This window comes from Fundulus heteroclitus, chromosome 22, assembly GCF_011125445.2.
Source record: "Fundulus heteroclitus isolate FHET01 chromosome 22, MU-UCD_Fhet_4.1, whole genome shotgun sequence".
Classification (NCBI taxonomy): domain Eukaryota; kingdom Metazoa; phylum Chordata; class Actinopteri; order Cyprinodontiformes; family Fundulidae; genus Fundulus; species Fundulus heteroclitus.
The window spans coordinates 24,214,606-24,235,298 of NC_046382.1; the positions used below are offsets into that span (position 1 = coordinate 24,214,606).

At 40.4% G+C, this 20,693-nt stretch overlaps 2 protein-coding genes across 2 annotated transcripts; one reads left to right on the forward strand and one right to left on the reverse strand.

Annotated features, from left to right (window-relative positions):
* Positions 1–1,240: 1,240 nt before the first annotated feature.
* dnajb12a (DnaJ heat shock protein family (Hsp40) member B12a) lies at positions 1,241–12,141 on the forward strand. Its single transcript, XM_012880593.3, has 9 exons — positions 1,241–1,434; positions 1,758–1,932; positions 6,003–6,148; positions 6,225–6,395; positions 8,376–8,455; positions 8,556–8,665; positions 8,768–8,940; positions 10,445–10,587; positions 11,497–12,141. The coding sequence occupies exons 1-8, from the start codon at positions 1,302–1,304 to the stop codon at positions 10,564–10,566; spliced, it is 1,110 nt and encodes a 369-aa protein (XP_012736047.2). The 5' UTR covers positions 1,241–1,301; the 3' UTR covers positions 10,567–10,587; positions 11,497–12,141.
* Positions 12,142–12,676: 535 nt separating this feature from the next.
* Positions 12,677–13,964, reverse strand: LOC105938731 (DNA damage-inducible transcript 4 protein). Its single transcript, XM_012880594.3, has 2 exons — positions 13,637–13,964; positions 12,677–13,518 (listed from the first exon to the last, which is right to left on the reverse strand). The coding sequence occupies exons 1-2, from the start codon at positions 13,800–13,802 to the stop codon at positions 13,013–13,015; spliced, it is 672 nt and encodes a 223-aa protein (XP_012736048.2). The 5' UTR covers positions 13,803–13,964; the 3' UTR covers positions 12,677–13,012.
* Positions 13,965–20,693: the final 6,729 nt, after the last annotated feature.

Genomic DNA, 20,693 nt, shown 5'->3' on the forward strand with positions numbered 1-20,693 from the left:
AGATCCAACTTTGCAGAAAGAGTAATGGAGGAAAGTGTAAAAATAGCAGAGGAAAAACTAATATTATGTGCAGCATATGTCGTTAACTGCACAGATCAGGCTAAACACAAATCAGAAAAGATTAATATAATAATCAGAGGGGCAGAACAAGTCTTATGGTTCAGAGAGGGATCTTGGGAAAACTTTACTAAAAAGTTGGAAACAGTTGGAAGTAAATTTAGATATATTACTAATCAACAATTTGAGAGCATTGATGTAACAACTGATATAAACTGTGTAAATAGGATTTTTTTTAGTCAGATTTTACTAGAGGCAATGGAACAGTCAGTAAAGAGAGGAGGTGCATGGAAAGAAATGAAGATGGTACTATGGTGGACAAATTATTGTACTAAAGCCATTAAGTAAAAAAATAAAGCTTTTAAAATACAAAAAAAAAAAAAAGAAAAAAGAATCAGTTATTTTTTATTATTACCAGCACACATTGGAGTTGAGAGAAACGAAATTGCAGATAGGGTGGCAGAAAGGGTAAAAACAAGGGGAATTAATTTTAGATTTAATATAAGTAAATCAGAGACGAGAACTATAGTTAAACAAAATATGAAGGAAAAGAGAAAAAAATAATGGAATGAAGGGAATCAAAGGAAGATGGTATGAGATTCTAAAAGAGAAGGAGTAATTAGAACAGGAAGGAGAAACAGGAGAGGGGATACATTAATAACAAGATTAAGGTTTGGCCACACAGGACTTCATGATAGATTATTTATAATAAATAAACATGTAGAACATGTTATATTAGAATGTGAGAGATGTGAAAAAGAAAGATGACAAATGATAGAAGATTTAGGAAAGATTCAAGAAAAAATAAATGTAATAAACATATTGCAGAAAGATTCAGCAAGTAAAATTATTATAAGTAACTTATAATAATTTATATACATGTACATAAATTATACATAATTTATGTATATAAATATACATATATAACTTATATATTACACTTATAAGTTAGATCAAACTTAATCCAACTTATTAAGTTTGATTACCTTTTTTTAATAACAAAGTTGTTTAAAATAATTTAAATTATAGAAATTAAAGAGGACTAAGCGATAATTCTTCTTGACTACACTCCATACTAGTAGGTGGCGGTAATGAAAAACCTTTGTTTTTTGCTAACCACCAAAAAGAACTCCACAATGAAGAAGAAGAAGAAGTTAGTGACGTCTATTTTGCCAGACCGAAGCTGAATCCACTACGTCATCCCTTCGCGTCCCGGGGCAAGTAAACATTTCCGCTGTGTCGCGATGGACTCAAACAAGGACGAAGCGGATCGTTGCATTAAAATAGCTGTAAACGCTATCAGTAACAACCATCTGGACAAAGCCAGGAAGTTTTTGGAGAAGGCTCAGCGTTTATTTCCGACAGATAAGGCCAAAAGTAAGTCGAATAACCGCCTGCTTGCCAGCGATGCTATCTTAGGTGGAGGGCCAGAGCTGTGAGACCGAACGAGCTAAGGCTAGCATAGCCGTTAATAATAGCTACAGGCCGTAACTGGTACTTGTAGTTTTTTTCTAAACTACGACCCACTGTTTCGTTACTATATATAGTTTTTCTTCTAACCTTAAATCGGGGGTTGCTTACTCTTACTGTTGATGCTGAAGTTATTTCTATCTGCTCGGATGCTAAGTGTTAGCTTTCCAAAGTGTGGGATTAAGTGGCTCAGGAAGCAAAACTTTAATGTAACGGCGCCCCCTTCACAGACCTGTTGGAGTCATTAACGCAGAACGGGAAGCCTCCGGATGAGAACGGCAGCGCTGGAAACGGAAATGGAGCCGGGCTGAGACACCGGGGTGAGAGAGACGGAGCCAACGCGTCCCACGGCCCCGCAGACTCGGACAAGTCCTACACGGCAGAGCAGCTGGAGGCGGTCAAAAAGTGAGAGCTTGTCTTCTGGTTACTGACATGTCATTATCTTAATCCTAGGCGGTCCGTGTTAACGCAGAGGTTGACGATCCTGGCAGTAATTTAGGGGGTTCCATCATAATCATCATCATCAATCTTTATTCCAAAACAAGAAGGGTGTATAGCGAAATAAAAAGGAGATAACACAATCACACACAAAACAATTTAAATATGTGTTTTTGTTCAAACATTATTTCTGGGTTTATCTAGGTTTTTACCCTGTTATCTGAACGAGCCTTAGCAGAACTTTTACATAAATCCACTGTCATGTCAGGGTTCTCAGCAGCACATTTCTTTATCAAAATGAGGCCAAAATAAACGGCCCATTGGCAGAGATCTGGGCTCCCTTTACGCACGGTGACCCACTCACATTTGCCCAGATTGTCGCATTTCTTCCAGTGTGCTAGATCAGCTGGTTGAAATCTTTGCTAAACGCAGATGTGTCTCAAGAGCAGGTGGCTGCGCTGATGCCTGTTTAAAAGTACTGCCACTGTAACACAAGCGTTTAGAAAATGTTGTTGGGAGTCCAGTTTGTTGGAATACATTTATGTCGCCGCATGGAAAGAATAAGTTTCAGATCTCTGATGATTCCGGAGCGGCATTCAGTGGCAAGCATCTCGCTTTGGGAACATTGCCGCCGATTATGACAAGTTCAAGTTGTGACGCCACTCTACATCTCGTTCGGTTGAAGTCGTATCTCACTCACTCCCGTACTCTGTTAATCGGTCTAATGTCATTCCGCGGAAATCCCCGGCTGTTACCAGATCCCAAATGTAAATCCCTGTGTTGTTCAGAAAGTTTCCGTTAGTGTGGCTGCACATTAAGAGTAGCGTCGCCTAACGAGTGCATTGAGTTCTTTGCCTGTTAGGTCCTGTTAAGTCTGGTTTTAGCTGCACTGTGTGTACAATATGTGTAAAATGTGTTGGAGTCAGCACTTGTTGATGGTAGGATCAAATTTAATAAAATCAGAATCGCATAACTGCTGACGTGGCATATATTTCTGTTTACGTATCCAAACAAGAGACAAATCAATAATGATAGTAGGAAATAACATTTCTAGGGCAATGAAATGTAATTTAAATGCCTCATTTAGCAGCCAGGATAGCAGTGTGGGTATCACAGTGAGATCACGCCACTGTTTGTGGTATCCAAATGGACAAGGCAAGACACTCCTAACCTTTCTGTTAAACAACACCATAAAAGTTAGGAGTCGTATATTTTAGTATTTGTCCGTCTGTTCTCTGCTGTAGAACTGTGGAACTCACTGTTTAAAAGAAATCAGCAAACAATCAAGCCTAGATTGACTTTTGACAGACTGAGTCCACGACTCAGAAGTTTGTAAAAACTGTGGTCGCCTGATCAAATCTCTGCAAATGAACGGGTTCAAAGAAATGTTTCCAGTTTCTGCTTTAAGAGCCATCCAACATAGGCTTTAAGTATTAAACATGTTTGGATGTGAAATGATATGATCACACCTCATGAGGAGGTTGCACTAAAAGGTGTGAGTCCGTAGAGATTAACGTGTGAACCACCTGGTGGAGAGAAATCTCCCCCCACACACCAGCAAGTCAATATCTCTCTTTTCAGTCTTATACCCAAACATAAACTGGTCTGATTACCAAAATAAATGAAAGACAGACAACCCGGTCACAAATCAACAACAGGCACTTTATCTCGCACTGTTCTGCCTTAGCCACTAAGCTGTTTTCCCTGCCAGGTTTTCTGGCCTACCTGTGCTTCAGTCCCAGCTAGTAAACCGCTGTTGGTGCTTTGGGAAACAAATTCAGATCAGACTGGTGACAGTCACGCTGAGTCATTATAGCTAGGAGCTATAATCAGGACACTTAGGATACAGCCCATGGCCTTGTTTAGCAGCTCCGCAGCAAATACTGTGATGTATTTGTTAAAAAAAACATAACAGAGAACTGAATGGCTTGGAATATATGACCCAAAGAGCATATAAAGACTAAATTCCAACTTTCTGCACTCATAGAGATGCCAAGTACACTACAAAATGTATTTAAGCCAGGGATTGAAAAAGTGGATTTTGCATGATATGTCCCCTTTAAAAGCTGAAATTAGAGAGGTGGTTCTTTAAAATTTCCATATATTGTCACATTACAACCAGAAACATAAAAATAGTTTATTGGAATCTTATGTGAAAGACCAACACAATGTGGTATACAGTTTTGAACAAGAAAGAAAGTTCTACATGTTTTTTTTTTTCTCTTACGTATAAGACACTAAAAAGGGGATTGTGCAAAAGTATTCAACCCCCCCTGAGTCAATACTGCATTTTTCAGACTATAAGTCGCTCCGGAATAAAAGTCGCACCAGTCAAAAAATGCGTCATAAAGACGAAAAAAAAACATGTATAAGTCGCACCAGACTATACGCATTCATTTAGGAATTAATTTCACACAATCTAAGACTAAAAACTGACATTTAATCTGGTAAACCAATTTATTAAAATCCACAGCTGCATCCACAGCCGTCTGACTAACATGGAACATATTTGGGAGGATGAATAGGGTAAATTAGCAGCTCCAACCAGCAAGGTTTTATCCAGCGTATTTCAGGTGGTCTCTATTCAGCAATCATCAGGCAACTTCTGAAGGCAATCAGTTGCACTCAGAGAAAAGGGGGATTAATACTTTTGCACTCCGCACTTTTCGGTTTGAATTCAGTGTTTGTGTGTTCTGTATCTAAAAACAGGTCTTTAAGCAACAATATAAAATGGCCAGGGCTGCACTTAAAATATATGTTTTGAATTTGTTGATAATTATCGATATCGATCAATATTTCTATTTTATCCATATGCTTTTTTTCTATATCGTCCAGTCCTACCACTTTGTGTTGGTCTTTCACATAAAATTCTAATAAAATATTTGTTTGTGGTTGTAATGTGATAAAATGTGGAAAAGTTCAAAGGGTGTGAATACTTGCCCCTTTAACACGATGGATTTTCGCATGTTTGTGAACTCACAAATATCACGAGAATTTAAGTTGCAGGCAAGTTGGTGAAAAGTGGAACTGACATTAAATATCTTGTTAATGTGCATGAAAGTGATTAAAGCCGATTCTGTTTCTAGATGTCAGAATAACAAGATGATTTATTACAATTTTTTTTCCGAGTCAAACATTTGGCTTTAAATAAATTGGGAAAGCAGAGTCCTTTTATGATTTTTGTGAGCTTTTAGGTTAATTAATTTCCAACAATTAAGTTATTTATAGGCACATCTGTGGATGTATTTAAAGGCAACTCCTCAAGCACACCGCTTCCTCTTGTGACAAATAATATCAATCAAGGAAAATCGGCTCAGGAAGAGAATCATGGAGCTCCACAGGCCTAGCTAATTCTTGGGTGAAGTTTCCTGATGCCAAGTGTATCTGATGCTGGCTGAAGCTGCTAAGAGTGACATTTTCTGTAATAAAAAAAATATCCTATACCAAAATGGGATTAAGGGGCCGCTCTGCGAGGAAGAAGCTAGCTTTTGGAGTTATATTAGACCCGGGCAGTCTAATAAAACTCAGATCAAACTATTGGAGGAAACGTTAGAGGAAAAGAGGGAAAACCTTTGACTCTTTGGAACACTGGCAGCAAAATCAAACTGAGTCTTGCTTTCTGTGCTCACTTAACAAAAAGAAATGAATTAAATATGAGCATGACTGCTTTTTTTTCTCTCTCTCTCTCTCTCTCTCTCTCTATAGTCCAGCAGCTCTAACCGCTGCAGTGTTAGAGATGATCTATTCAGTGACCGGATTGCTTTTCCTGCGTCAGAGGTTTTACTGTCAGCTAAATTCTTCTTTGCAACATCCCAGTATAGATTTTCTGAGGGAAACTGGAGTAGTTGCAACACCCCCTGTGATCCCATCACCTTAGTTGGTCAATTGAGTTGCTTTGTCCCTGACCCCAGCATGTTTTAATCAACATACCTAAAAAAAAAAAAAAAACACATTTGCAAAGAGCTTTAAATAAATCCCATCTGTTTAGTAACAGTCGCTTTTGTGTGTTTGTTTTTTTGTGTTTAATTTCAATTCAGGATTAAGAGCTGTAAAAATTACTACCAAATTCTGGGAGTGGAAAAGTCGGCTTCTGAGGAGGATCTTAAAAAGGCGTACAGAAAGCTGGCGCTGAAATTTCACCCGGACAAAAATCACGCGCCCGGAGCCACCGAGGCGTTTAAAGGTAGGTGTGGAGCTCGGCGTCTCCTGTGACGTCTCTGGGAGCCCGCCGTAACCAAACCTGCGCTCGTCTCTTTCAGCCATCGGCAACGCCTACGCTGTCCTAAGCAACGCTGAAAAGCGGAGACAGTACGACCAGTATGGAGAGGAGCGCACGCAGCCGAGCAGACACAGACACCATCACGACTTTGAAGCAGACATCTCACCCGAGGACCTTTTTAACATGTTCTTTGGTGGAGGCTTCCCGTCAAGTAAGTGGAGGCTAAAAGCCTTTAAAAAGCATGCCAGTGATGTCCAGTGGCACTTCTGAATTCAGCGTTTACTCTGGTTGGGGCTCATGGATAATAGATGGATGGAGAAATAGGTGAGATAGAGGTATCCCTCAACCTTGAGGTGTCAGGTTGAGTGTTTCCAAAAACATACTAAAGGCTTTTCAATCAACTTCTTCCTTAAGAAGGTTAGATCAATTTGGTGCCAAAAAGTCTTTAAGGATATAGTAAGAATTTAAATAGACTCCACAACAATACGACATGACAGTTTCAAGATCAATCTGTGCTTCAGCATTAGGATGCCAGTATTTATAAATTATACGGTTGTTTTTCTTGCTGGGCCCTCTCACAGAAAACATTTCAACGTAGAAGCGACTGGAAGCGTCATTTTCAGAAACCTCTAAGATCAAAGCATCTGAGATTTTTGAGGTCACATGAGTTCAGGGTTTGAGTGAAATAGCATTGGACCTGACTTTTGGATTTGCTGGAGCGCTGCTGTTTATGTTTCTGGTTTACATTTAGAGCAAATCCATTTTATTTCTACGCACAAGCACATTTAAAAAAAAAAACAGTGCGTTTAACTAAAGCGCTGTTTAGTATTAGAACAGGTTAGACCATGACAAAAATATTCCGATTAAAGTATAAATCAAATACCAATAAAATCAGAAGAAAAACTCGCACTGTGTCAAAAGCCTCTGGGGGAAAAAGCCTGAGAAGAAGCCTGTATGAGATTTAATAACAACTTCTGGAAGTTTGGTGATTGAAAAGGCCCGATCTCTGAACGTCAGCCTAGCTTTTGGCACAACCAACAGAAGTCAGGGAGGAATGGAGGAGCAGAAGCATCCTGAATGTAGGGTTATGGTAGGGTTTGTAATCTGTTGCTCAACATCTGCTTCCAGGTCACCAAGGTTTGGGGGAGAGGTTTGTGAATTACCATTGGGATTTAATAAAATGACCTGTTTTCTGTTTTTATTAAAGCTCAGTATTTCCACGGCCATCCATGCTTTGATGTCATCAGGGCATTTTAGCAGAAGTTGGGCGGAGCATAGGCAGTTTGGCTTGATGGGGAGATAAATCTGACAGTCATCTGTGTAATTAAAGAGATGAGATGCCAGGAACGTCTGAACAACTTATACATGGTCACTTGTACAAAGGACCTTCTTAGGGCTGGGGGGGGATAAATATATATATGTATTTTTTGTCAATGCATTCTCTTGACCTTTCATTATATTTTGTATTATATCAGTCCTGAAAGGGGAAATTGTTTTGATAATAGCATGCCATGTTGGAATATATGTTTAGCAAAATATATTGTCAAAAATTACCACTTTTTTATTCTACTATAACTGTTTTATTCTAAGATGAGGTACTTTAATGTATTTATTCATTTCCTTATTACTTTCAAGGTATATAAGTAAAGTGGGGCCTGTGTTTAGCTGTGCAGTACCACTAGCAGTAAACATTGTGCGTTATAATTTTATTGTTTACTACCATTTAGTTTCATAAGCATGTTTCAAAGCTTGGAAGTTGTACTTTGAATTCCGGACAACTTCCAAATGAGATTATTGACATAAAAATAAGTTATTAAAAATAATTTCAGTAATTTGTTTTCATGAAATGAAAGGGAGAAAAAAATGCCTAAATCAGATTTGGTCAAATAAAATCTGAGATTTTATTTTAAGATACATCGCTCTGGACCTTTTTTATTTGAAGTGTCTTTTATATAATATATGCTGACCTCTTGTGAGTGGATCATCGTCAGTTCAGAGTGTAAAGACACCAGTCCTAATATTTAATTCAATTTTATTTATATAGCGCCAATTCATGAAACATGTCATCTCATGCTGGAGCATTTAGCTTTTTAATGTGCTTTGTTGGCCTTTACAATCAAACTTTCTCTGGATGATGGAGTCAAGTATATTATTATGTTAAACTATATTTGTTTTCTTGTGTTCCTTTCAGGTAACGTCCATGTTTACAGGAATGGAAGAATGCATTTTGCACACCAGAATAGACAAGAAAGACGAGAGCAGCAGAGAGATGTAAGCTGGGGGTTTGTGACGCCTCGTTAACGCCTGGTTTTAAAACGCACCGAAGCGTGAGCCGCGTCGTCAAATGCCGTTTCTCTTCGTCTCCCAACAGGGAGGCTTTGCTCTGCTCGTCCAGCTGATGCCCATCTTAATCCTCATCATCGTTTCTGCGCTCAGCCAGTTGATGGTCACGCATCCTCCTTACAGCCTTAGCTATCGTCCGTAAGTCGGGGGGGTTTATGGTCGCACGATTCATGAAAAAAAAAAAAAAAAAAAAAGTGTTTCAACGTGCGTCTGACTTTCCCTGCTTTTCTGTTTCGTCAGATCAGCCGGACATATTCACAAAAGGCATACGTCACACCTAAAGGTGCCTTTCTATGTGGGGGACCGTTTCAATCAAGAAGTTACGGGCAATAACCTGAAAACTGTTGAAAGAAGTGTAGAGGAAGACTATATCTCTAACCTAAGAAACAATTGCTGGAAGGAGAAGCAGCAGAGTAAGTCTAAGGGCTCCTTTACTCTTGGTCACTTTTACGTCCTGCGGGTTTTCAAAGCTGGGGTGGAATGAGAGGATTTTGTAATAATTTTAGACCCAGATCAAAGCGAAGTGGGACAAAGACGACAAGAACAAAGATTGTGCCACATTATGATGCTGCTGACTTCAAATTTAGAAGATTTTTTTAATTTGGCACAAGTATTTTCTTTGCATTGTTTTCTAACAGAATTTAAGACTGTTTATAATCATTTAACATTTTGGTTTTGCTGTTTGGCCACATATGCTTTGATAAAAAGGGCTCAATGCTGTGAAAAACTGTTTGCTCCCTCAAAGTTTTCCAATGTTTTTTTGCCTTTTTTTTGACACTTAAAGCTAGACTCTGCGGTTTTTCTGGAAGTTTCCTCAAGTCCCTTTTTGAATAACAGCTCATAAGCAAGACTGTGTCTTACCTTCAGGGAGATCGCATGAGAAAAATCTCCCAAATTCACTCTGGTCTTATTTCTTTCCACTGAGCCCTTCTCATAAACATGAGCACGGTTCACACTCCTGCGTCAGACTTCTGTCTGAACGGTTCAAGACCACAAAGTGACCCGCTAGCACAGATAACAGCAAGACGTCACACATTAGCGCACTGTTTACAGACGTAATGGCGGCTATAATTTTTTACTAGAACTGTTCAATAAAGCTTTGTTCAACAGAAAAAAAAAGGAAAAAAACAACGTGGAGTTGAACTGGTTGCGCAATGGCAGACAACAATAATTAAACCAAGGGTAAGAAGAAAACAGCACAGCTATAGGAGCAGTGGAGCCGTGAGTGCTGCAGCTGTGGAGAGGTCTGTGGGTGTGTAGTGGGAACCAGACAGTGACCTGACTGCTGGATGAAATGTGACAGGACCAATCAGACTTCGGACGCTTCAAAAATATCCAATACGTGTCTGATCTCGTGCCAGACATGGAAGTGGCACCAATTGGATTTTTATTTATTTATTTATTTATTTATTGGGTGGTCTGAAATGGGCCGCTCACACTGCCATGGAAAAGTCGGGGATGGTTTTAATTTGCCTGCTGTGTGAGCGTAGCCTATGTGACAAAGGAAGTGCCCCTGAACCTGATAACTGATTTAAAGAATAAAAGGGAGTGGTGAGTGGTGGCCTTGGGGTTAGAGCAGGAGTGTTCCCAGGTTCCAATCCCACAGACTGTCACTCTGTGTCCCTTAACGAGACCTAAAATGCTCCACAGTGGCAGCCCACCGCTTCCTAAAAGGATGGGGAGAATCCATCCATCGCCTCCTGCTTATATGAGATCAGATCCAGTGAAGAAACCCAGACATCCCTCACCAAGCAACATCCTCCAGCTCATTCTAGGGTACCCTGAATGTTCCCAGGCCAGACAGGATATACTGTCCCTCCAGCTAGTTTAGGGTCCTCCCTGGTGATGATGACAGTGATTGCTGAGTTTGTTGGAATGCTCACTGTGCTTTTGACACTTGTGTTTGGGTCCTTTCAGAGGAAGGCTTGCTGTATCGTGCTCGTTACTTTGGGGACTCTGAGTTGTACCAAAGGGCCCAGAGGATGGGGACGCCTAGCTGTTCCAGACTATCTGAGATTCAGGTCATACTGGATGGCTAGGAAACACTTCCACACACATGGGTATGTTCGCATGACTTTTGGTGTAATTGTAATTTTTGTTAGTAGTTTATGTTTTTTTAAACAGATTATGTTGCTTAGAAGCTCTGATTTGACTTATTGCATGTATGCATCCTCATGAACTATAACATCCCTTTAGTCCGCCTGTTTCTCCCTATCACAGCGCGTTAATGCTGCTGCAAGCGGGAACCGACTCCAGATATTGACGGGTCAGCTCTGTTTTTCAGAGCACGGACGTCAGCTCATACGTCACTCTCATGGATTGGCTATCCTGAGCAAGGGTCAAGTCTTTGCGAAAGAGTTGGCTGTTGGGTTTTGTTCCGCTTTTGGAAAAACAGAGGACTTGCGTTGTATCCAGATCCATATCCCTTTTAGGGTCCAGCTGTTTGCAGATGTTAAACCATATGCAGCTCCCTCAAAACGAATACCATAAAAAAAACCTTGAAAAGTGAATTTATCCTAGGAGAATAACTCAAAAATTTAAACTTATCTATTATTTAGACTTTACTCTCTTGTTGATGTATATCCAGCATTTATTTCTGTTTTATTTATTATATTACCTGTTTTGTTTTCTATTAAGAAAACAAAGCAAAAAAGCTAATTTAGTACAGTAATTTTATTGTTTGGCTTATATAATCATGAGGTGGGCTGCTAACTTGACAATTGTCCAGTAGATGGACATTAAAAAAACAAGGGCAAGCCTTAAAAGGACAATGCTAAAGAAACTGATCATTCAGTGTTGTATCCAAGCACATAAATGGAAAGCTGAGTGGAAGGAAAACTGGTACAAAAAGGTGCATTTTATGTACATCTGTAGCTATTCTGCTTGTAGAGACTAGAGAGTCACAAAATAGATCCGTATTTTTAAAGGTGGCGATCATCTAACTTTTTTGTGTCCTTGTTCTTTTACAGTTCGTCGGTACTTGAATCCAATGGGAAGAAATCAGCCGGAGCCCACTCTAATTGGAGCGTATTTCTGCAGCAGTCCAGGAGAATCCAAACAAGCCTTACACTCAGCGTGCAGAGGGGCCTCGTCGGGGGGGACCTCTCCGCAGCTCGATCCACTTCCTGTAGAGCTGCAAGAAGCTCCGAGCCGCCTGCTGACATTTTTCTTCCCCTTCCGTCTCAACCAGCGGTGAGAGTCCGATGGGCGTCATGGTGTGAAGTGAGCGCGCTGAAGTCTGTTCGAATGATAAAGAAGGCTGCTGAGATTAGCTTCCTCTGTCCTGATCTTTTTATTTTTGTTTGTTTTTTGTTTTTTTTTCCTGGAGAAACCTGAAGGCCTTTCTCATAGACAAGACAGTCTGAGCCACTTGTGAGGGGAAAAGGAAAAAAAAAGTGTGTAATTTTTATAGTTCTTACCAATGTAAATACTCATTTTACTTAGCAGTGCAGGGGATGGTAGTCACTTACAAAAAACGTTTTGTGAATTTGCTTGTAGCCTGTTGGATAATAACTAGTAAAAATTGTTGCACAGACAAAAGTAAAGCATATTTATTAAATTAACAACCTAAAATTCTATACATTTTATTTGAATAAAAGTTGTCCAATGATTGACTGACTGGTGTTTCCTTTATTTTTTTTTATAACACTCATTCACAAAGTCCAACATCATGATGTGGAAACTTTTTAGTAGGTCTTAAGCATGTTTATTTACACAGATACATTATCAAATGATTTTATTTAATTATTGCAGGATCCTACAGTCTTAAATTAATCAAAATTGTAGTCTTAAAAACCAGGTAATTTAAAAAACCTAATCTATTTGTGTTCAACTGTATATTTGTTGATTCATTGGTTCTTCTGTGTCATTCTTAAATTATATTTGGTCAATAAAAAAATAATCTAGGACTTGATAACTTTTGTCCATTTTTTTTTCTTAGTAGTATTCAGGTAAATATAAAGAGTACTAATAAGGTCTTAAATTGAAAATAACTTTAACCTTAAATCATTGGCACTGAGCAGAAACCGATGAAAATGGTCTACACTTAATACCCGAGGGAATCTGATGATTCAGCCTAATTGTAAGTAGCAAAGTTATGCATGTGGTACGTAGTGGATCCTGAATGCAAACAGACAAAACACCACAGAATAATAGAAAATAATGTATTCTTTAATCTTTAAGATACAAAGCAGTTTCAGGTGCAAATATTTAATACTAGTAAATACATTCCCTTACAAAAGTGGAAATTCACAGTCATAAAAAAAAGAGGACTCAGACATGAGTTTTCACTGTGAGCCACCTGAGATCAGGTGAGTAGCTGCCATGAGATGCAGTTTGGTCCTTTTTTATTTACAGTTTTACAACTGTTTAAGGACCTTGGATGTCAGTGCAATTAAATGCTTTTTTTTTTTAAATGAATATGCGGTAAAGATTGATTATAAAAAGAGTTCAGGTAATCTAATAAGGCATGCGAGTGCTCCTGAGTTAGCGGCATTCTTCAATCAGCAGCTCTCCTGAGCTGTACAGCTTCCTCCTGATGGCCCTGAAGCTGCTGCTCAGCCGCAGGGTCTTGTGGTGCCTCGGGGACATTGCAGATGGGGGCTTTCCACCTTTGAAGAGCTTCTGAACCTTGGGCCACAGTCCCCCAGACTCCAGCCTCAGCACCAGGGTGACGTGAAAGGTCGGGACCAGAGTGGGATCCACTGCTATTTGATCCACTGTGCACAGCATGCCCTGATCCCCCCTGTCCACGCACAGGTCGATCACGGCCCCCCTCAGTCCACAGGGTTCGTTGGAGGCCAGATGGAGGAGCTCTTGGCCGATGTTGCGCATCAGACAGTCGGGTAGGTAGAGTTTGGAGCAGCACAGGATGGGCGATGCATTGTTGAGGCTTTGTGTCACTGTGGCCACCACCTCCGCGGCCAGGGTCTCCTCAAGGGGGTAGAAGAAGCTGCTGTCGGAGTCTGACACGGAAAGGTCTGCAACAGATCCTGGAACAAAAAAAAAAGATTGAAAAAGTGTTAAAAGTTTGGTATAAATTCTGCACTTTAAGATGCAAGGGGTCCGTGCTTTTCCCGGAAAATGATAAAGAAAGCTCAAAATATTCACCAGTTTCACTGCTGCAGTACTGATCCGCCGAGGCCCCCTGGTTGATCCCCTTTAGCTCAACGAGCTTCTGCAGCAGGTTGCTCCAGGACAGCCTCTGGGAGCCCCTGTCCTCCGCTGGAGACGGAGGGAAACTGCCATCCAGTGATTGGTTACAGGAAAAAGACATTTATACAACAAATGTCTTTTTTTTCCTTTGCTAAATAAAAAAAAAAGTGCGGTGTTCCAGTTACACAAAAACAAACAAAAAAGGAAGTGCGGTGGTCCCTCTCACAGTTGGTCCTCCTCCTGCCCCTGAGTCGGATCAGCTGGAAAACACACTCTCTAACAACGGGACAAAGCTTAAATACTCCCTGGAGTTAGCCCCGCCCACTCAATTTCTAAGCCAATTAGATTTTAGCTCACGTCCTCAACGCACAACCTGCCTGGTTACCGTTGTCGTCCCATTGATGGGGCAAGACGTTCACACCCCCCGCGGCTGAGAAGCAGATGCCGATCCCCACGAAACTCATTCTAACGATATTAAACTTTTATCTTCATATATGAAAAACAATTGATCTGCCCTTAGAAAGCGAATCTACGGATGCCGCTTAGGTATTGAATGTTGCAGCACATAAACCAGCGATGAACAGGCAAAACGCGAGGAAACGAGCAGCCGAGGAATGAATTGTTGTGAATAGCAGAAGCGAGGCACGTCTGGCACGTAGAGCTCGTCTCTTTGTCAGTGGACAAGGAGGAGGTTGCGCCTTGCTTCTGGCAAAGTTTAACCTCTAAACACGTAGACAAACTGCTCTGAGGCAAACGTGTAGTGAATTTATTTTAAAGAAGTTCAGAACAGACGAGGGCTGGGATAGATTATTCCAGAGTTTTCTAGGAAGCATGTAGGATCTGCTGTATTTATGATCATGTCTTTTGGGATGTGAACGAGTGCAAATATTTCCTTTAACTTTAAATGCTTTTAAGGAGAATGTCCAACCAAAACAACCAAACTTTAGGGTTAACTTCTCTGGGTCTCCTCGTTCAACTTTTCGGGGCCTGTTCCACTCAAACCAACCCCCTTCCAAGAAAATAACACTTCATCACTTGTGTTTGGATAGTTGTCTTCGACACCTCGTTTGCCTTGTGCTTTGACATATATATTGCAGAGGAATAACTAAGGTACTGTAAAGAAATGAAGAATAGAGTTTGCCCACAGAAATTTCGGATGTTTTTGCTCATTCATGTCACCAAAAATGTTTTTGTTTCAAACAAAGATAACCTTAGTAGCCTATATACAAAATTCCACTTTATGGTATGTTGTTTTCTTGCTTGTTTTTTTTGTTTGTTTAGGAGCACTTGCCTTGCAGCAAGAAGGTCCAGGGTTCAACCCTCTAGTTCGACCTGGGGTCTTTCTCCACAGAGTTAGCGTGTTCTCCCTGTGCAGGCGAGGATTCTTTCCAGGTACTCCGGCTTAATCCCACACTCCTAAAACATGACTTTTAGGTCAAATGGTGACTCTTATAGGTGTGTATGCATGGCTGTCGGGACGATGGGGGCACAAACATTAGGGAGTTTGTCCTGTAACTCACGGGTTGCCAGTTCGGTCCCCCCACTCTGACTGTCTCAGTCATTGTGTCTTTGGGCAAGACACTTCACCCCATTCCCTTTTGGCGGTGGTCAGAGCGCCTGGTAGCACCACTGTATGGCAACCTCGCTTCTTTCAGTCTGCCCCAGGGTAGCTGTGGCTACTAACATAATTAACCGCCGTCAGGGTGTGAATGGGTGAATGACTGATTGCAGTGTACAGCGCTTTAATAAAGCCATGTACATGTACAAGTCATTTACTATTTTGTTTGACCTGTCTGTCTCTGTGTTGCCCTGTGAGTGTATCCTGCCTCTTGTCCATTGGACCCCCCAGGGAAACAGACGCTCTGTACTTCGAGATTTCAAGCAAAAACACCCAAAGACCAGATCTGTGTGTATCACATTTGTTACACACAATATTTCTCCATAAATCCCCACTGGAGACTTATATGATTCAAGGCAGAATAGGCTCTTGGATCTCAGCCAAGTAAAGTTTCTTTCCTAACAGTTATCACTGCAAGTAGATCAAAACTGGAAGGTGTCACGTGCCACCAATGTGTTTAATTTTACAGAGTCGACACTCCTTTTATGTTCAGAATATATCAGATATCACAATCAGAATATTTTATTTGTCACTGCGTTACAGCAGCGAAATTTCTCTTTGGCTACTTTGGTTCACATTACACACAATGAAGGCAAAAACACTGATAAACAAACATGCAATGAACAAGGGTTTTTTTATTTTTTTTAGAAAAGTCACAGATAAAGACAGTGAAGTAGTACAGTGCTTATTGAACAGTGATGATTGAGGCTTCGTTTACAGAAATATCCATTTAGATATTCTGAGATGATAGTGTGTAAGTAGGCAATAACATTAAGGTGATTGTATTATATGAAGGTGTTAGTAACAGTGAGGGTGATTTAAAAGCGTTGTACCATCAGGGGCGATAGCCCTCACAGCTCTTGGGAAGAAGCTTTTTCTAAGTTTATTTGTTTGGGATTTGAGGTTTCTGAAGCGTTTATACCTGATGGGAGAGGGGCAAACAGCGCATTACCTGGGTGGGTGGGACCAGTGGAGATGAGTCTGGCCCTGCTTTGGACTTGTTCTCCATAAATTGTCATGAACCAGAGACAGGGGGACCCAGTATTCAACCAGACAAGCAGAGGTTATGTTAAAGATAATTTATTAACAAAATGCAAAAGCCAAAACGGGGATCAAGACAAAAATGGGAAGACTGCATCCAATAACAAAAAGGCAGTCACAGACAAAACTATATGCAAAAACAGGGGACAGGCTAACTCAAATATCCAGAGGCAAACAGGGTCAGAAGAACAGGCAACCAGAAAGCATTGAAAGCTGAACTTGACTCACCAACTGGGCACAGAAAAAACAAACAATGATGTGGCAGATTGCAGGGGGCAGAGGCAGGTATAAGTAAGGGAGTGATCAGGTGAATGGAGTGAAACTAATTACTGGCATGGGTGGAGCTAATCAGGAACAGGGAAGTGCTTGGGAGTAAACTGAAGCTGATACGTAGGCCGTTTCTCAATATGCGTTCTTGAGCGTTCTCGTGTGCTCGTGTGCTCGTGACACGTCATCAGCCTCAGCCCGAGCACTGTTCCAATGCTGAGAACGCCAAATCGAGAACGCGCCGAATTCCCCGGATGTTGTTCTCGCCCGCCCTCTTTATCGAGCATGCATCAGAGCAGACTTGTGCGTTCTTCAGACTGACCGCTTGCCCAGAATGCACCGCGACCGCAGCTTGACTCGAGACAGCGCAAACAGAGCTCACAGCGGTAAGTTAAAAACTCCCTTTTCTGCTGCTGTTGTTGTTCAAAAGTACGTTTTCAGATCGTTTGAGGCGAGAACATTATACTTTTAAGTTTTCTCTATGTGGCCTGTTTACAGAGTTAGTGCGTAATTAAAAGAAGTAGAGTGCATAATACTGCTGGTTATGATTTATTTATTTGTTTTGTGTTTATCTGACTGACGTGTGTTGCTTTATTAACTCAATACTTGCTGGAATAAATTGTAAATGTCTGCCTAGGACGGCAGCAGCATATAAAATAAATAAATAAATACATTCTATAAATGTTTTTCCTATCTAAGTGAGTTTATTCTGAGTCAGGACACGGATAATTGAGAGGAGAAAGAGGGAAAGAAAATAATAGTAATAATAGTATATGAAAAAACTGACATTTATTTTATACAAATGTTTTATCTTTGGAACAGAATGAAGGTGTAATATATTCAACAAATTATTAACAGTTACTAACATGGTTTAAAACAAAGAAATAACTCATTAAGATCTTATACAAACAGACAATGCCTATAAACTTACAATTAAAAATAGTTGGAATGGAAATTAATTTACGCATTATTTTATGTATTTTCACAGGTGGTGAAAAAATGAAATGAAGCAGCACGTGAACAAGACTCCAACTGATCTACATTAGGTTAGGTGTAGTCAGGTTCACTTAAACATGCAGCCAGCTGGAGCCGCTCTGTGTCTTCAGCCGCTGGATGATCATCCTCCTCTGGATCAACCTCCTCATCCTCCTCTGGATCAACCTCCTCATCCTCCACGTCCAGCTGGTCACCTGCCTCTATACTAATATTGTGGAGGATGCAGCAGGCGGCGATTACTTTTGGGGCAAACGTCGGGCGGACCTCCAGCACCCTTAAGAAGATGGAACGCCACCGTGTCTTCAGACCACCAAAGACACGCTCAATGATGTTAATCAGCCTTGGCGTGGTGTCTGTTGTAGCGTGCCTCCACTAGACCTGTACCAAATATAAAATTAACTTGTAATTTAGGTAATATGCTGATCTGTCTTAATCTTCTATCCAATTAATATCATCTATCAGTTGTGTGTCATTGTTGGCTCTATTTAAGGACAAGAAGGTAAGAGATCTTACTGGCAAGCTGTTTTCCTATAGGATGCACCACAGACCAGCCAGCAGAGGGTCAGCAGCACCTCTATCTCCTGTGGCCATCCATGGACCTTCTGGATGGGCAGCAGCTGAAGGAGAAGGATGATGGTGGCCCTGTTCAGCCTGAAGGCTGGTTTCAGGTCCCCTTCATTAAAAAATATTTGGAGGATTGGCACCGAGGTGTTTATCCTCACATATTTTGTTTCTGTTTCTTCATGTAAATAAAAAATGCCAAATGTTACCATAATTGTTTTTTGTCACCTTTTCTATGCATAAAACTATACCTGTTTAACATGCAGATTATTATAGTTCTCGTTCTCAAGAAAGAAAAGGTAAAATGTATAGTGTTGTATAGTAAATGTAACAAATGGCTTCCCTTCTCTGGTATTTTTACCATTTCACTGAAAAATTAGCTGAACTAACTGCACATAATTTATAGATTAATCACTGTAAAGGTGGACAGACATAAAAATTTGTTTTTTTTTTCCTTTCTTAATGATCAATGCTGTGAAGGTCAGTAGGTGCAATAAAGTAGCTTAACCCTACTGTTATTAATGTTAAAACTGGGTCTTCGTTTTTATTAATATAGGAAAAATAGTCACAATTTCAACCTGATCACGTTTTTAATATCATCATCAATGTTTTTTTTTAAAGATAAAAGTAGGAAACAGGCTGTCAATCTTAAAATGCCTACCAGATGGCAATAGATGGGTGAGCAAAGCCTGCCTTCTGAGCCTCCTCTGCTGCATCAATCTTCTCCTTGCTCGGATTCTCCTCCTCAGCTGCATCACCTCCTCTTCAGCCTGCTGGTAAAGCTGACCAACGACCAGAGCAACAGCAATATTGCTCGTATTGCTTCTACAAAGTGCTGATTTTTAAAGAAGATTCAATCGCCTCTGCAACTACAACAATTACAACTCCCCACAAAGAAATTCACGCTATTGCTGGTTTTATACCCACAGTTCTGTAATTATTTTAGATATTTTTTATACCTATACTTAGAAATTAATTTAAATAAAAAACGTTTTCAATAAGATATGATGGTGTAGTGTATAAATAGTTTTGAACGTTAAAGGAATGCTCAAGCGCTGTGGGTGTGATGACGTCACGAGTATACTTCTGTTCCAATGCACAATACGTGCTGCGTGCTCGCGTTCTCGTCAAGTCCGATCTTCCTGTGTTCTTACCGAGAACAGACTTGACGAGAACGCGAGTACGGACTCGCGTTCTCGTGAATTGAGAAACGGCCATGGTGACTGGAGAAGGGGAGTGACAGGGTGGAACAATGCTGGCAGGTGAACTGAATTAAGACTGGTGACAGAAATGGTCGGAGCAGGCCAGATAAACTAATAATATAAAACAAAATCAAACCACAATAAAACCCAACCTATTCAAAAACTAAGACAGAACCTAAAACAGAAACTGAACTTCAGGCAGGAGAGTGAAGTTATTGATCAAACAACAAACAAAAACCATAACCAAACCCAAATCATGACATAAATTGAGTCTAGAGTCTGCAGACGGCATCCCACAATCCCCTGCGCTGTTCTTACCACCCATGCTAGGTCCTTCTTCTGTTGAACTGTGTAGTTCCCATACCACACAGTTATGCTGAGACATGAAACACTCTCTATGGTAGCTCTGTAGAAGTTTTTTAAGCAGCTTAGTGGGAAGTCCAGACATTTTCAGTTTCCTGAGAAAGAAGGGTCGTTGTTGGGCCTTCTTCACCTGGTAGGAGCTGCCTGCAGTCCAGGAGAGGTTGGAGGAGATGTGAATGCCCAGGAATCTAATGCTGTCCACACGCTCCACCACCTCCTCATGTATGTGGGGGGAGCATTCAATCTTTTGGACCAGTAGTTTATGTTTATGTTCTCCGGTGACCTTGTGTGCCTCTTCTCACCTCCTTTATGCCCATGATGCCGTCATGGTTTTTGAAAGATCATGCCTGTGAGGGAAATCATGGCTTGATTTGTGATTTATGAATGGGCAGAGGCAGCTAAGACAGTGGCTAGTCTTTGCAGGTTTGTGATGGAACTGGTTTGAAAGATATTTTAGAACTGACTTTGCAGCTCTTTTCACACTTTCAGTTATCAGTGACTTTGTTTGCAATTTGTTCTTTCATTTCTTTAAATCAGGATCTGATGCAATGATTTTGAGATCTTTTGGCCTACTTAATGTTGTCGGACCAGTCTTATTATATTGATGTCTCATTTCTACACGTCTGGCATTAAGCTCTGGACATAGGGAGTGAAACACAACTCTGCATTCCAAAAAACAGGGTATAAAGTTAATTAACATTTAAAAAAGAGAGAAAATAGTTTTGTCCCCATAAGGTTTGCTTAGATTAGATAAGTTATGAAATAGGTTTTCATAGCCCTAAAAGTGTTTTCACATTCATTTTGTACAAAGGCTCCATTCCTGGTCAAACACAGTGGTAGGGAAAGTAAATATAATTAGCAGAGGCCCCCAAGAAGTTTCTTGAAGGTACTTCTGTAATCAAATTTGTAAGCCAATGAAAAACATTGATATGCTTTGCTTTGGATATGAAAAATGCAAATAGAT